The sequence below is a fragment of the Vidua chalybeata genome, chromosome 2 (assembly GCF_026979565.1).
Source record: "Vidua chalybeata isolate OUT-0048 chromosome 2, bVidCha1 merged haplotype, whole genome shotgun sequence".
Lineage (NCBI taxonomy): Eukaryota > Metazoa > Chordata > Aves > Passeriformes > Viduidae > Vidua > Vidua chalybeata.
This window is the reverse complement of record NC_071531.1, coordinates 25,850,031-25,867,480: the sequence shown is the minus strand read 5'-3', so window position 1 is coordinate 25,867,480 and position 17,450 is coordinate 25,850,031. Positions and strand designations below refer to the sequence as shown.

The 17,450-nt window shown below is 36.6% G+C and overlaps 1 protein-coding gene across 6 annotated transcripts in view; it reads right to left on the bottom strand.

The window, feature by feature from the left end:
- CUL4A (cullin 4A) overlaps positions 1-17,450 on the bottom strand; it is a 57,618-nt gene that overhangs the window by 39,076 nt on the left and 1,092 nt on the right. For 3 of the 6 annotated variants that reach the window (XM_053935535.1, XM_053935531.1, XM_053935537.1), the window contains exons 3-10: positions 14,305-14,408; positions 12,125-12,194; positions 10,320-10,393; positions 8,808-8,970; positions 7,008-7,097; positions 6,507-6,589; positions 3,439-3,506; positions 172-290 (exon numbers count right to left, since the gene is read on the bottom strand). In XM_053935535.1, the coding sequence (XP_053791510.1) occupies positions 172-290; positions 3,439-3,506; positions 6,507-6,589; positions 7,008-7,097; positions 8,808-8,970; positions 10,320-10,393; positions 12,125-12,194; positions 14,305-14,408 (771 nt within the window). Of the gene's footprint in view, positions 1-171; positions 291-3,438; positions 3,507-6,506; positions 6,590-7,007; positions 7,098-8,807; positions 8,971-10,307; positions 10,394-12,124; positions 12,195-14,269; positions 14,409-17,450 lie in introns of those variants that run through there. The other 3 variants (XM_053935533.1, XM_053935532.1, XM_053935536.1) reach the window with 3 other exon arrangements.

Here is a 17,450-nt window from a genome sequence, read left to right as displayed (position 1 = left end):
GTGTTGCTGTTTCTTATCATGTGATTGTTACTAAGGCAGAAGCATTAACATCCCTCCCCATATTTATTTAAAACAGAAATTTGGTGATATACCTATATATTATTCTTAGCTTTGACAGAAGTAATTTGTAACAGCATAAATTTTTACATTAGTAATAGATCTTTGAAATACCTTGATGTATTCACTCCAGTGTTGCAAAAGGATCTGCTGCCCACCTTTTACCCGGCTGAACAGCTGGTATGTCTGGGTCAAATCTGATATTCTATTTTCATTGAGCAGGCTATCAAGTCCTAAAAAATTAAATTAGAAAAAATGGAAATTTGAATACAGTTACATAAATACAGTTAGAAATATATTAGAAAATATATCTATTAGAGAATATACTAGTGTTTTAACTGAAATACTTTCCCAACAAGGTGATGATCGTGAGCCTTTTGCAGAATGGTTATGAAGAGAGCTTGGCTTCAAGGGTATAGTTTTACCAAGAACGACTAAAGAAACCAGGAAGCTAAGTAAACTGCCCTAAAATTAAAGTAATGATAAATACTTCACAAGATTTTTTCTGTGGAGCACAGCAAGCCATGTTTTTAGATTAAGAATGTGTTGGGAACAATCTACACTCCTACCAATGGAATAACACAAGATTACAGATTCCTTTCAAGCAACTTTTGCTTTGTTGATTCACCCTACCTGAGACTAAGCTTTGGGCTAACAAATGGAGAAATGAAGCCCAAGGAATGTAACAAGCAAGTAACTTCATACACATTTTTCCATTTGAGAGTTTGACAAATGTAGTTCCAGTGTAATCAGAAGTACTTTGGTGTCAGCTACAGAGGCTTTAGTAATACCAGAGCATGGCATCAAAGATTTATGACATTAAAAAAAAAAAAAAAGCTTGATTTTACACAGGTTTACAGTTCACACCATCAGGATAGCTGACACTGTACAACTGTCCTACTTCACTAAATATATTTCATTAATGCTAATTTTTAAATTATATTAAAAATTGATTTGCAAATCACTACCAAATTATCCCATATTCTACTATATTCTTCAGCTTAAAAATGCTTTCACTGTATACTGTCACTTACATACATGTTCAGAAAGGCAAGCAATGTTCAAGAATGATGCCAGGTAAACTTTTGTCTGCTATTTTGAGACTACCTAAACTTCTGAGATATCAGAAAAAAAGACATACTTTAAATGTAAGACAACAGACTGTACACAGTCCTGAATATAGAGTTTTAGTGCTCTCTTTTCACTGAACATAGAATGAAAATCCTGGAAATCAAAGGATCATAGAAAAGCTTGGATTGGAAGATGATCTTGTTCCAATCCCTAGCTGTTGGCAGGGACACTTTCCACCACACTAGGTTGCTCACATCCCCTTCCAACCTGACCCTGAACACTTCCAGGGATGGGACATATAAAGCTTCTCTAGGGAACATGTTCCAGTGACTCACCACCCTCATAGTAGAGAATTTCTTCCTAACATCTCATCTTAGATCTCTCATCTTTTAGTTAAAACCATTCCCCCTTGACCTATCACTATCTGCCCCCTCTTTTTTATAAGCCCTCTTTAAGTACTGGAAGGTCACTGTGAGGTCTCCCGGGAGCCTTCTCTTTTCCATGCTGAATAACCCCAGCTCTGTTAATTAAGAAAAGCCCATCCCACTCAAGCATTACCTCCTATTCAATTAAAGACACCAATACCCAATCTGCTTTATTATAACCCAGATCACAAAATACAGCCTTCCCTCTTTCTCTAACATGAGCTGTGTGACTGAAAAAAGTATTTAGCCACACATTTAACAAATGAAAAGGACATGCAGCAAAGTCCTCTGATAAAAGGTTTCACAGAGCTTCCAGAAAGCACTGCCATAGCCTTGGGAATATCTACTGTACTCATAAAAAAACCCCCACAATTAGATATGACCCCAGATATCTAGTCAACAACAGCAGTTATATTAATGTTAGGGAAAAAGGTTTCTTGTACACCCTGCATTTTTAATCTTTTTTCTCCTGTATCAAACTGACTACTTCACATTCCTTAATGAAGAAAACCTACCAAAGGCAGCATCTTCTTCTACGTGAACAGAATACTAAGATGTTATAAGCGAATTAAAATGTGTCCTACATCAAACAAATACAGAAAATGAAGCAAGTCAAGTGATGATAGAAGCTTTTTGAACTATTTTTTTCCAGTAGGGACATAGAATGCAAAACCTGACCCAACAATAGTCGAGTCCTGAAGCACAGTAACCAGAAAGCTGGAAAAATGTAAAAATCTCTCCATATTTATATGAATGGCTCATACACATTGTAAACCAAGAAAAAGTTCAGTTCAAAACAAGACCACATACTTCCTATTTAAGTCACTTGATAAACAAGCATATCACTGGAAAAGTTATGTAATCACACTTGAATAAAAGAGCAAGCAAAATTGACACATATCAGCAAATATAATTATTGTTACCTTCTGTTTATAAATTTAAGAATAGCTAAGATGAAGTGACCAAGCTTATTTCTATAAAAGTATTGAAAACAGTGAAACAAGCTATTGCCAGGGTAGTTGAGATAAAACTGAGCATAAGTCATCTTTAAAAGGGACAAAGAAAAACATAGAAAGGGTATGTCTAACATCAAGTTGTTAAACATGGATGTGAGGGAGCTTGAAGATAGCAGACTACCAGGGACATCTGTTTTGCAACATAAAGAAAACACAGATGTAAGGACAATTTGCTAGAAGGTCTAAAACCTAAAATATGGCTACTGCAAGAGAAAAAAAAGATCATTTAAAGTATTCAAAGATCAGGGAATACTGAACAAACCCAGAAATTCAGTGAAAAAGGAGAGTTTATCATTTAAGAGGAGCAAAGAAATGGCAATTTGAACACACTAATGTATGTATAAGGACTTCCTAAGAAGGCTGCAGTTCTTATCTGAAATTACCAGACAAAAGGCAAAGTACAGACAAAGGCATATGAAAGCTCACTGCCTCGAATGCTGCCAGTTCCAGTAACTCACAATTCTTAAACTACATAATCACCAGAATATGTACAACTATTGCACTTGAACTGTGTGATCATCACATGAAAGAAGCTACAACAGTAATGCAGCTCTCGTTTAGAAGTTTATATAATTCCAGGAAAGAAGCAGTTCCAAAGGTTTAATTCCTAAGCCCACTGCTGCAAGTTAAAGGAGATTTAGAGGCTTAGCAGCCTTTACAAATATGGAATTAGATTTTAGATATTTCTTTCCAAATATACCATTTACTTGTCACAGTGAGGGTAACAATCACAGGATTGGCTTTCTGTGTCTGTGGAAGTTTTTCCCATGGTTAATATACCTCCTAAAGTAAAAGCTATGGAATTTATAGCTATTGCAGAGTATGAGACTCCATTACTAATCAAAGATTACAATTATTTAAAAAAATACCTTTTTGCAAAATAGCTGATAAGTGTTCTCCTAGTAGCTGCTTCTCCACACAAGCAATCAGTGGTTTCCTGAATTATACAAGGAAAAAATATTAGAAGCATTAGAATATAAAGGAGTTGCCTTCTGCCACAGTGTATTTGTGCATAACTTACATTATAAAAAAAAAACCCCAACAATTTTCTACTTAAAGTTTACAAATTAAGACAAAAACCATCACACAATATAAGACAGCAAGAAACTGTGTATGTAATTAAAAAGTAAAAGTTAATTGATAAAATGAAAATCCTTACACAGTAGAAGTGAGAAGCTTACATTGCAGGAGTCAATTAAAAAGCGTAACTAGAAAAAAAGTCATTGAATTCTGGAAACAAACAAGCAAACAGACCAAAAACTTCCAAGGGTTTGAACTTCAAACCAAAACAATACACCCTAGTTATGTTAAAAGTTTAGCTAATTGTAAAATTTTCAGCTAATTGTGTTATGTATGTACACATGCATAAATTAAACTAGAGCCACAAGACACAAACTTGCAAAAACTTTTAAATTTGTCCTTGAGTATCCCTTCCTATTTACATTTATACATTCATTTTAGACAGGAGTGAAAAGTAACAGGGAAGTTTTCCCTTGCATCTTTCATTGCCTAAAAGATAAAATAAATGTCTGAAGTGCAAAGGCATAACTAATTCCAATGTTTAAGCTTCTACCCTGCTTACAATGGAACAACATAAGACCAAACATTTCTCTATGGGTTAAGTATTATAAAACTGGTTCTCAGAACCTTAATTGAGATTTCCTAGAAGAGAGGTGCTCAACTTGGATTGATGGCAGCCTTTCCTGTAGGAGATACACTTTTGCTAAAACGAAAGGCTACCTTTGCTAACACCCTCTTTCCTGAAACAGCCCATCAGTGACATGCCTGACCTTCCATACAACACACCAGTTTAGGTCCTTCATTTGGAAAGGTTCAGAGAAGGAAGCAGGGATGATCAAAACATGCAGCAGCTACAAGAGAGACAACTGCACATCAAGAGTCTTCTTTCTGGGAAGGAGATGACTTAGGGACACCATTAACAAGCAGGAATGGGGTGAAGGGAACTGACTGATCACTTTTTTCAGTGCATCAACTGGGGTCATCAGCAATGGTACTGGGTACCAGACTTAAAAAGAGGCACTTTATCTTCCACAGGTGATAAACTTTGCCAAAGCCTGGCACAGACAGAAAAGCTGATGTGAATCCCTATAAGAGACTGTCAGAAAATACACTGAGCTGAAAACAGGCAGACACCAGGAGAGTATCAGGGCATCACATACACTTCCTCTATTTGTTCCCTTTAGAGGTCATAAGTGAACATGAAATACTGTTTAGACAGACCCTTGTTTTTAACACATATGGCCATTTTTATGGTACTTTCCATATCCCCTGCCATTTCCAGCTACTGCTATCTGCAGCTGCTGGCTGTTTCCAACAGCAGGAGTCAGGGTTGTATGACATACCACCCCTTGCCCTGGAAGACCTATTCTGAGTACAGGAGAAGAGACAATTTGTCTACTTGAGGCCAAGAGGCAAAGCACTATATCCTAGCAAGCAAACAAAATGAGTATTTATCTTGGCTAAGGAAGGAGCCAGAAGGTACCTTCTGTATGACCTCAAAGCCATGTACCTTGGTCACCTACTGACTGACAAGGAAACACACAATCTGGTCAGCTGTCCAGAGCAGCACGTACTGCTGGGCTGAAAGAAACCCTCTGTGGGCTGCAACAACACACTTCCCAGGTGCTGTCTGAAGTATTTGCAATGATGTTTCACATGATGCTTTTGTCCTAGAAGTATGGTTTCCATCTCAAGATCAAGCCAGTTGCAACTAAATAGCATCCTTTTTGTTTTCAGGCACACACAGAGAAACAGTACGATCCCAGGAACACTCATGTGCTGCAATTTTAAGAACTGCTGTTTCTTAATGCAAGGGAAGAAAATTAGTGTGAACCCTTCTAAAAGTAGGTTTCTTAGCCTTTAATTAAGGGCAAGATTCAATGCAAGTACTTGATGTCTATCTAGAATGAAAATATAATCGTATCAATCTATTTTTTAACCTAAACAGTAAATAAATACATATGTTTGCTATAAAACCAGAAATAGTTCTATATATTTCAATATGAGTGATTTCACCAGAAAAAGCTAGTCACCCTGCACAATCAGCATTTACAGGAAGATCCAAGTTCAAATATGTGCCATGACACACAACACACATATGTGTATATTTATACATCTATATAAAATGTCTGAAGAAAATAATAAGTTAAAAAGATAATTTTTTATTCAGTTATCCTTTTTGACACCAAATGACATGCCAATAAATGCTCTAGAAGACTAAAACACAATAAATTTAATGTCACATTCTTAACTAAAAGAAAAAAAAGCAGTAGTTTACTACAGGACAAATTATATATGGATTTCTGTAGCATGCCAGTTCCTGCAGGAATGTGTTAACCCAACAAAACACAAGCTGTTACTTAAAACCCAAGTGAAAAAAGGACAAGCTACCTCACACAGTACACTACTGGCAACAGCTGATGTACTGTTAAGCTTACACCTCAAACTGTTTACAAATGACACTCATGTCCTCTGCCCTTCTGAGTTTTTTCAGGTATTGTTTGGGTTCTTGTTTGTTTTGTTTGTTTGTGGTTTTGCTTGTTTGGTTGGGTTTTTTCTAATGAGTCTTCCCTTCCCTCAAGAGATTTGTGGTTAAAGATGTTATCAGTACATAAATGGCTAAAATCAGCTGCTGTTTTGAAAATGGAAATTTGAGTTCTTACACAATGTTTTTTAACTGCAGTATACAGAATTAATATTTCTGAACAAATGTCTTCTTTCTTACTGAAAATACACTTTTATTTTAAAGAAGTAACTTTTGATAAAACCAAAGTCTTTAAAAAAAAACAAGCTATTTCACAAGCTATCCCAACAAGATAATGAAGAAATTATCTCAGTGTCTCTACAACCATAGATAATCATACTGATTTATGAAGAATGCTTGACTTATAATAAAAATAATAACATTTGTACTCACTGTGTGCTGTGATCTAAATATGTTATTACTCTGTCTCCTTCTTCTTCCAAACGTTTATTAACATGGTGAAGATATTCTGGGACCTAACAAGACAAGAGAATGACCAGTTCAGCTATAAAGGTATGAAAGGCAGCTAATCTTGTTTCATGACAAACTACATTTTTAAAAGAGAACATGAATTGGAAAGGACTATTCCACCAGAATGTTGTTAGGTACTACATAATCTGTATTTTTATTTATCAATATTACTTCATACTAAAGGTACTATAGTTCATAATGTGACTTTAGCTACAAAAATGTCACACAATTGTATTATAATTCCATTATAACCTGGGGTCTGCTCTCCCTGTTGATACAATACCGTGGTCCATATCAAAACACATGTGTGTTCTGAATACCTGTGTGCCAGTACATTTCACTGGACATTAATACACCACGGCACTACCAAAGTTCTTATGTAATCCCAGAGTTGATCAAACTAACATAAAACCATGTACCTACCTCTCTTTCCTGCATTAATCTTTGGCCTTCTGCAGCATATAAACAATTTGTCTCTTCCAGAAACCTCTGTTCAAATGATTCTTTGTAAACCTGGCTCAAGAAATCAATTTAGTTACTTACATTAAGCTCACAGTAACAGTATCATATTTTGTTTGTCAGGTGTAAGAGGGCAAGTAAAATTTTAAGGATGTGCACAACTGTGAGAAATATCACTATAACATTACACTAACAAATTCTCTGTTTGCCCACTGGTTTCACAAAGACTGAGATCAGAACTGACTTCCCAGAGCAGCAACGGTTTGTTTTAGCCATCAGTTCTTGAACAGTCTACAGTAACAGGCTTCTGTTTAAGGTACACAGCCCAACACCAGTACCCAACATCACAGCAATGACATCCCATCCACCCAAGATCTAAACTCTCACTCATATTTCTGTGGCAAAAAAATCCCTTCCAACTAGCACAAACCAGGTAATTCTCATCAGTAAAATATTAATATGCTCAGTAACACATCTTCAGATCTGCCATGTTTCCCTCAGTGGCCCAGGAAAAATCAATTATATCAAATAAGGTGTGCAAAAAAGGGCACCAATAACAATTATAGACATAAAAAAAACTTCTGCTTAATGACTAATAGTTTATTATAGACATGAAATAAGTCAGGAAGATCAACTACATAAAGAAAAAGTTCTAGAAGTCTGAGGAACTACGGATTAATATGTAAACAGAGGGACAGTGGAAAAAAGAGGAAATTCCTTGAGTGTGGTGGAAGAATAGAGAAAATATTTCTGCCAAAACATATAATAGAGCTGTAAAACTCATTACATTCTGACCACTTTTTGTCTCTGAAGGACTCCTCGTTGAAGGTTCCCTGCCCAATGCAGGGGGGTTGGAGCTAGATGATCTTTAAGGCCCCTTCCAACCCAAACCATTCTATCATTTTCAAAAACTTAATTTTTTTTTTCAATGGCTTCTCTCTCAAACAGACTAATTTTTCTGGGATGACACAGGAAACTACAGATTAAAATCAAGAGGATTAAAATGAAAGGCAGAAAACCAGGTAAGCTGCCTAACCATAAAGGGATTTTTTATGTAGTCTGCCTCTTCAAACTCCTCAAACCTTCAGCCAGTTGAGTAAAGCTCTATTGCCACTCTGAAATGGAGCAACCTCAGCAGGTTTTAGGAATGAAGAAGCTCCAAAGTTTCACTGCACATCACACAAGGCTGCAACGTCAACTCAAGGACAACCTATGTGGAAGCCAGAAGCACAATTTGTCAGTCTCCTTGGTTACTGACTATCTCTGCTCATGGAAAGTTCCAGTAAGTTGCAGCTTGACATATCTATCTGAAAACCTTGGCCTTAATATAGCATCCCAGTCTATCATCCTCAGCATTTCTAAGAAGTTGCCAGAGCTCTAGAGTGATATTTTTGTGATACAGACCCAAGATCTGGACTCCAAAAAGTGACACCTTTTTACAGTCACAGAGAGGGATTTAACCGGCACTAGGATGAGACAATGAGTGATTAAGACTGACAAAATACTGCACATACTAGAAGACCTGTAAATCTATTAAGATCTGAGGCCATTACCTCTGCTAAGGAAAACAGGCAAAGAGGTCTCATTTATAAACAGTCCAAGACCTGCACATGGGGTAAAGAAGAGGCAATCATAGCAATGTAATAGCTAGATTTTACATACATTTACTAGATGAACAGGATAATTTTTGTACAGAACACCACTTAGGCAATCCACACTGTATTTCTAAACAAAGCTGTTACTAGTGAATTTGGCTGTACTCACCTGCAAATCCGAGAGCATGCTCAACAAACTCCGCAGCAAGCTTCTGTCCACAGCTTCACCATTTCGTTCTCGTTCGATCAGCAGGAGAATTCCTTCAATAGTCTTGGTTTGAACTTGCTTGTCACTAATGATATGGTTTCTAAACAACTCTAGCCCCATATCCCTATGTGAATATTGAAAATCAGTCACACTGTTGATTCTTTTGAAAACTATGTTTAAAACACATACAGTGTATATATATTATACAGAAAAAATATATTAATGGTGTGTGTACTCTTTTTGATACCATTGTCTAACAAAACTGTAACAAGAACTATCCTAAAAATACCAGATCACATGCTATCACAGGCATACACTTCAGTGAAGCACTGTTACCAGCCTGTCCAGTTTTCACATAAATAGACTGTAAGTTTCTCTGCTCATTAAAAAAAAAAAAAAAAAATCTGATCCTATATCTTAACATAAAATTTCCTGGATCAGATATTCTAGGTGTAATTTGTAAGTTTTGTTCAAAGAATGAATTCTTTGTATGTTTAGGGTCTTATTGCCTCTATCAGATATTTGTTTCATTCTAAGATGATGAGGAATGGTGCCTCTATGCCACAAAGCAACTAATTGTTAAATATTGAAAACTGAGCAATCCTAGATAGAACTTGTTACCTCTGACTTCTTCACATGCATCAGGATTTCAATACAAGGAATTTTCCCAGTGGGAGAAAAATAAGACAAAGTATGAACAGACCTCATCAACAATGTTTAGCAAAAAGAAGCCTAACAAAAGATGGCCACTGGACAACCAAGAGGCTGAAGAAAGATGGCAAGCTCTTCAGACAGCCTGAGGAACTCACAAGAGCACAGTAGCCAGCCAGGCAGGGAAAAGACATGCTCTTACTTCAGTACTTTTTTTTTTTTTTTTTTTTTTTTTCTGGGAGGGTGCTTCAGAAATTTTTGGCAAAGCTTGGGTTTGTTTGCTTGGGCAACGATGTAAAATTCCCCTCAGGGGGAGATCCTTTAAAGCAGAATGGCCAAAGATGTGACCATAGTGGGCTGAAAGTACAAAAGCATCATCAAGCAACCACAGCTGGAAAGAATCTGCACCTTGTCACTGTATATGACTTACTTAAAAAAAACAGAGCAAGAAGCTGAATGTTGAATTTTGTCAAAACCAGGAGCACCTACAATAATGCTGGGCCAGTGCTGGGGTGGGAGGCAGCAGTCAAGGGGAGGTTCCCACAGACTCAGCCTCACCCAGGCTCTGACAACAACAGCTACACATAAGCCTTGACTTTTAAGACCATGTTCACAGACCTTCTTTTACCCCCACTTGACAGTGAATGTTCCTGGGGAAGGAGGACATGACACACACATATGCTGACACATGCATCTCCATAAACTCACAAAATTTTAGATATATAGCTCAAATATAATGTAAAAAATTTATTTTCAGTCTTTGCAGATGTAATAGCACACCAATACTCAAAAGATTATAGGAATACTTACATGGATACCTACCATATAGAAGGAAGCACTGAATTCTGAAGCACATATGTACGATCCAAAAATAAGAAAATGCTTCTGATCATGATCTGAAATATATAAAGAGAATATTTTTCTCTTCACCTCCATGTGATATTTTAAATTATAAAAAAACTTCAGAAAAACTACATCACAGAGACATGCCTCATTTACTGATGTAGAAATTACTTTAAATTTCTATGGTGACTTGTACAGCCATGTGTATGCAATTTATTGAAGTTAATACTAATACTTAGTGGTATTCCCAAGTACGTCCAAGACAGTTTTCAAATTCATAACCATTAACTAAATAGTTTTTATTAGCTTGTTAGGAGTTTTATACCATTGATATACAAAGCTATTCAAACAGTACCTCCAATATAGTCAGTAAACACCCTGAAATAGCATGTTGCCATGCTTTTTGCTTTAAAGTAAAAAAAAACAACAAAGGTTTAAGATGAGACAGTAATAAGCTGTGCAACAGATCTTTTCATAATAAAATTAGCTGCCAAAATTCATAAGAAAAATAGAGATACATTAAATCCAACAGTTAAAAGAAGGTATAAAAATATATTATCTCTTTTTCAAATTAAAGAAGTGGGAGGAGGAGGTGGTTTTGTAGCTTACTAGACTTTTACATTCAAAATCCACTTTTAACTTTGCTCGTAAGAAGGCTGCCCAACTCCCAGCGTAACTCTGGATGTCAGTAACTCACCCCCAGGCCAGATAGAGATTTCTATTCCTAGCTGTCCACCTACTCCTTCCCTAAAAGATTTCATTGCCTCTGAAGCAATTCTCAAGCTGACATAGCTTCTGACCAAGAAAAAATATTAAAGTAAAACAGCTGTAAAGCTGATTTTTTTTTTCTTAAATAGCACAAGTGCTAACCCAGCACACGGGCAAGAAAGCCACTTGCTACAGGTTGTTGTTTTAAGGAAGAAAAAAAAAAGAATGCTTAGAGGTAATTAAAGCAAACAAAATCCCTTTTATGAAAATTCATAGTTCATGCTAACTACATTTTCAAGGCAGTATCTTCAACTTTGTTTTAATCAGACTGCTGAATTTAAATAACACCTACCACCTTCCATTTCTAATTCATACAAAAATCATATACCTCTGCCCAAACCTCACAGGAAACGGAAGAACAGTAGATTTGAGGAATGAAAATAGAAATTCAACCATATGGGGCATCTGCAGCTAAAGCTAAGTGACAATGCAATAAAAACTCATTGTAAAATGTTAGTTTGGAATTACAATGATGGCTTCTTAAAGGGACATTTTTCATAGAGTGTGTTTCAGAGAGGAGTTTGTTCTGTAACATAAATCATTGTGGAGATAGAAGACAAAAAAGGCAGACATAAAGCAAGTTTCAGTTCTTCATCATTTCTGTTACTTAGCTCTACAGTCAGGATAATAATCTCTGCTTTGCAAAAAAAAAAATGCACAAGATAGCCTAGTTCTTGGAGCCATCTAAAAGCAAAGATTCTTCAATTACTTAAAATTATGAACAGCAAAAAACTTCAACATTTCTTGCTTAGGTTTTTTTTCCACCCAAAGAAAAAAAGGTGTCAATATATTTCTGAGTAATGTTCAATCCTTAAATGAACCTATGAAAGTCAGAGTTAACAGAACCTACATTTCAACAACAGACATTCCCTCAGCCAGCAAAGGGGAAAGTTAAAAGCAATGCTAAAACTTGGAGGAGGAGATGAAGTGCAGTCCCAAGCTAAAAGTATGACAAACTAATTTTAGCCAGATTTCACACCTCAAGGATATGTACTCTGAACAAACATTCAACTTACCATTTGTCTGCAATGATCTTGCCAGCATTTATTTATCTTCTTTAAAAATAAAAGACTATCCAGAGAATCTGTACAGCACCCATTAAGGAAAACTAGTTTGCCAGTATCTTTAGAGGCCAGATTCTGGAGATGATCTTTGTCAGCCATTAGGCAAAGCTGCTCCAGGATATTCCAATGCTACTGTGCCTGCCAGGGATAAACCATTAATTGCAGAGCTGCCCAGCACAGTGGCTGGCAGTTCTCCAAAAGGCCTCCCTGTGTTTTCAAGGAATAACACTCCCAGCTCTTCAGTAATACCATCTAGTGGCTGTACTGTGCAACCTTAATATAGATTTAAACAAGAAATCCCACCAGCGTCAAACACACGTTTGTCACCAACTGAGGTGAGAGGGATGGAGAGGTTATTCTGTTTATTTAATGAGTTCACAGTGAACGCAACAGGAGTGACCCTAATCTCTTAAAAGCAGTTACAGTTCTAAATAATCCTCAACAAATCTAAATACCACTCTTTTCATATACATCTCCAGGTCACCCTAAGAAATCTACAGTTTTCTTCATTACACAACAGATCCAAATGTTATTTACAAATAATACAATTCTCATGTGTCTCACAACTAAATCTAAATGGGACTTTACCTCCCTTTCCCACACATCATCATAATTTCAGCTCATTCTGGCCAAATCTGATTTAATCTGATCTCATGTCCTTGAGATACAAAGTGGTACACCTGGAAAATATTAAATTTTCAACTCCCCAATCCACCATCACCCTGTCAAGAGGGCAAGGTGAAAGCAAAGTTTGAAATCACTAGTTCTAAAACATTTTTTATAATACCATCTAAAGTCTGAAAAAGCAGGAATGCAAAAGATGGTTGTACACTGCTTTAAAGAAGCCTGTAAAATTTGGTTCTCAAAGACCAGGTATGTTAAAGACTACTGTACTAATGTGCTATATAGGAGCCAGATGTCATGAATGGGACTAAATAAAAAAAACAAAAAAACAAACCACCAACAAAAAACAAAATCAAAACCACACAGCCCAAACCGATGTTGGTGCTATGTACCATTAAAAAACCCAAATTATTCTGAGCGTAGACACCTACCTGGGGAATGCAGTGAACCAAGAAACTGAGAGTCACAATCCAAAGCACATTTAAAGCATTCACCTGGAAAGGAGGTTTGTTCTGGGCCCTGGTCCCTAGTTTCTTTCTACTTTATCCTATCTGTTCTACTTTATTCTATCATTTTCTGCTAAAAAATCCATAGAGAGCTGGGAAACAATGCCAGCAGCCGCAGTGGTGTAATATCTGCTCAATATGGCACCCTCCATCCATCATCTGCTGGCTAAAGCATTTTCCAGGAATTTGGGGACAGCAAGGTAGACAGAGACTATTCATCTGCTGCTCCAGCAAGTGCAAGCCCATGGCTATTACACAAAAGACACCTATGATATAAAGCACCTACGCAGCACACAAAACTTGACTGGATTCAGGAAACAGGGCTGGCTACAGCCAGGTGTCCACATAATATCTACAGGCACTTCTGAGACCCACTCAGCCAGAAGAAAAGTTGAGCAATGTAACTTCAGTAAACCATGGGGAAATTGACCATAAAACCTCATCCTTCTATGCATCCCAAGACAGCCAAATGATCTCTTGAACTTAGAGATCTCTAAGAACCTCTTCCAAGAACCTCCCAAGGTACACATAAGATATGTGAAGGCTTGTTGAATGCCTCTGTGATACATCACTATTGACCAGCAGTTATTTTTGGTCAAACAGGTGCACTATGTTTGAAAACTTTTTTACTGTTGTTGATAATCAGTGTGATTTTTTTTTAAACTATTGATGCCATAAGCATCACAACTACTCACCTGCCACAGAAATTCATATCTGCTGAGAAATCTCATAGTGCTATTGACATTTTCTAGATTTAGTGTAAAATTTGCATCCCTATTAAAATGATAAATAAATTCTTACTAGGATGCTACACATCAATACACAAAAAATTTTCATCCAAATGACTAAAGTTGCCTATGATTGACTGAAAAACATGTAAGCAGTCAAAGAATCTCTTTAACACATTGACAATTGCTGGTGCATTTTTTGCAAAGTCTTGTTTAAAAAAAAAAAAATTTAAACTAACCATTCTAACCACTTCTGTGCATGACAAAAGGATATTCTCTAAACTGAAGGATTTGTGCTTTCACATGTTCTTCACAGACTTGTCGCAGCTGTTTGTACAGTGTAGCAGAGACTTTGTAGGAACAGAGATTTTCAACAGCCTAAAAACCAAAAAAGGATTATGAATGAGACAAAAAAAGAACCTAAATTTTTGTGTCTATGTAATTAAGGCTGACAAGAAAAAAAAAAAAATCAGCGTTGTATGTTTAAACTGTGCATAAGACCAAAACATCAAAACAAAGTTATGTAGAAGAATTAAGATTTCAGGAATCCTTCCTGATTTTGGTCCCCTCTTATTCTGGTAGATTTTGTGTCACAAGCAAGATCCACCATCACAATCGGGGTCGTATTTCAGATGTGCTGTTAAACACTACCAGAATTCTGCCTCCTGCAGTACTGCTCAGCAGTAGAACTCCAGAAGGTCCATTTTGTGCATCCTTCAGTATGCACACAAGTGATTTTTTGGGGGCAGAAACATAACCATACCAAATATTTTAATTTCTTTATAACTTTAAGTTGGACATTTCAACCAGTCTGTCTTAATGGTGAATGAGTATAGGTACTTTGCTGTCTTTTTATCAATTTACTTATTCCTAAGTATTTCCACTGATTCACACACTCATGCTAAGGTACATAAACTGAGGGGAAAAAAAAATTAAGAAAAACCCCAAACAATAACAAAACCCTCATAACCAACCCCACATTAATCATTACATAAAGACTTGAACTTATTTATTGGGAGTTCATAGGATTTAGTTGAATATTTATCCTTAGTTAACTAAGTTTTGGCCAATTCTGCCCAAAACCAAATATTCTGGTGGTCACTGTATTAATATCAACTGCTGTTATATTATGAGGCAATGTTGCACAGGACACTGCCAAGGATTTAAAGCACTATGCCACCTGGGCAACTAAAACTGGCCCAAGAATGTTCTCTGCTCCAGAGGATTCTAACCTGCCTAATCTAATTTTATTTAAATGCACATTAAAATGGCCTCCACAATTTTGATACAACATTAAAACATGCAAATAAACAAAATTATAACACAGTGCCTATAATGTTTTTCATCTGATCTTAAGGTAAGTAAAATGGTAACTTGCAACAAACAGTATTCAAACAATTACTTTGCAGATAATGTTACAGCCACACCTATCCACCCATCCAACTCTAAGTCTGGTCAGGACTCTCATAATTTTTTCCTTCATTGCTCTACTATCTTTCTTTGCTACTACACTGTCCTGTTCTATGTCCTCCAGAAGGGCAGTGCTGCCCCACTTCAGGTTATTTAGGACCTCACTGCAAATGTAATTTTCTTTTTCCATTATTTTTATCACACACTCCTCATTCTGCAATTCTTTGTACTGCCCCACTTTCTCTATCCCATCAAGTATAAGCTACTTCTATCAAAATCTGTGCAATCTACCATCAATCCCAGACATCATTTCTATTTTAGTCACAAAAAACTGGCTGCCACCCTCCCACTGCTCACTGACTACATTTCTGCCAAGCACCTTCATGCCTTATTCCATGCTGCCTCTAATGCCTGGAAAGGAGTATCCTTCAGGTTTCCCATACAGCCTCATCACTGTTCTTCAGTTTTTTCTCAGCCACTGTGCCAAATTAAATAAATAAATCAGAAGGTTCAACTGTAGGCTGGTACACCAGCCCACTGAGTGCACTGAACTCTAGCAGGCCCCTCACTTCTTCCCATAATGTCAGATAAAGATTCAAAAAAAACCCCAGAAACCACCACAAAGGCCTGATAGTAAGAACTGATGCACCCAGAGATATTTTCCCCTGTGGATAACTCAATGCTCACCAACAGGCAGTTAAAATGATCTGTAAATACAGATCAGGTTTCCAATGGATGCTGAACCTCATCTTTTATTCCTCTGGCAGGACAGTAAAACCTGTCTATGCACAGGCACAGCGAGCACCACCACCCACTGTGCAGAAATCTTCCTGATTTGCTGCGCTAAGGATCATTCGACCAGCTTTGCACAGTTTTTTACAAAGAAGCAGACAAAGAGAGAAAGCAAGAAGCACAGTTCTCCCTTCACAGTTTATCTGAAATATCTCTCCTCTTCTGCCAAAACTCAAGCATGTACCCTAGTGATTTCATAGACATATTACTCTAATCTCATTTCTGAGCCTCTGAAAACAAGTTAGGTAACAATCAAAGCATATGTGGGCTGGTTTTTGGGTTTTTTTTTTTTTTGCTAGGCATGAAAAAGCAGGGTTTTTCAAATGCTGAATTTAAAACAATAAAGTGCATTATTTTTTTGTCATTCAAACTTTGCAAACCTGTGAGTATTAATAGATAAATATATTGCAGTCAAGTTTTCTATTTAAAGGGAATAGTTATTTTAAGTCAATATACATTTACATAATCAGCTATTTTAGACCCATATATTACATACCCTAACTAAAGAGGTAAGTATAGTCAGTTCTGAAATCCATCCTGATCTTCTTGAACAGGGACCCAGTATGGGCTACTGGTCTTCTCCTCTCTCATAGTCCCCTCTTTGCACCTCAACTAAACATTTAGAAAATTTTAGGTGTTCATAATAATATTTCCAGTCCTGGTCTGGCAGGGACATCAACCTGCAGATCTAACACCTGCACCCACAGAAAACTCCTAACTAACTTATGTTATGTAGCACAATTTAGTGCATCAGTAATCTTTTATAGCATGATCACTCTAAGAAGCTGCTACTTCAGCTAAATATCTCAAAACACATACGAACATCTGAAATAACATAGAACTAAACCACATATAATTGGAGAAAGTAGAGAAATGGCTCAGAAGTCCATCTCTCTTTTACCCTCCCGAGCCCCTGCTCCAGTAGTCCAGCTGTTCCAGAAATGCTTTTTCATCACTTGAACCAAAAAACTAAGATCTTGATTGTTATGAAAATGTAACAGTAATCTGAAATGTGAATAAAGTGACAGTTTGTTGCCTGCTCAATCAAGATTCCTTTTTAATTCCCCAAAAGGTATATATGTGTAATCTTATAATGCAATAATATCAAATACTTCAACATTACTATTTACAAGAGACCACAGCATGCACAAAAATCATCATATAATATATAACTTCATAACCCTGTTAGAGTAACATCCTGTTTTCAGCATGCTGAAT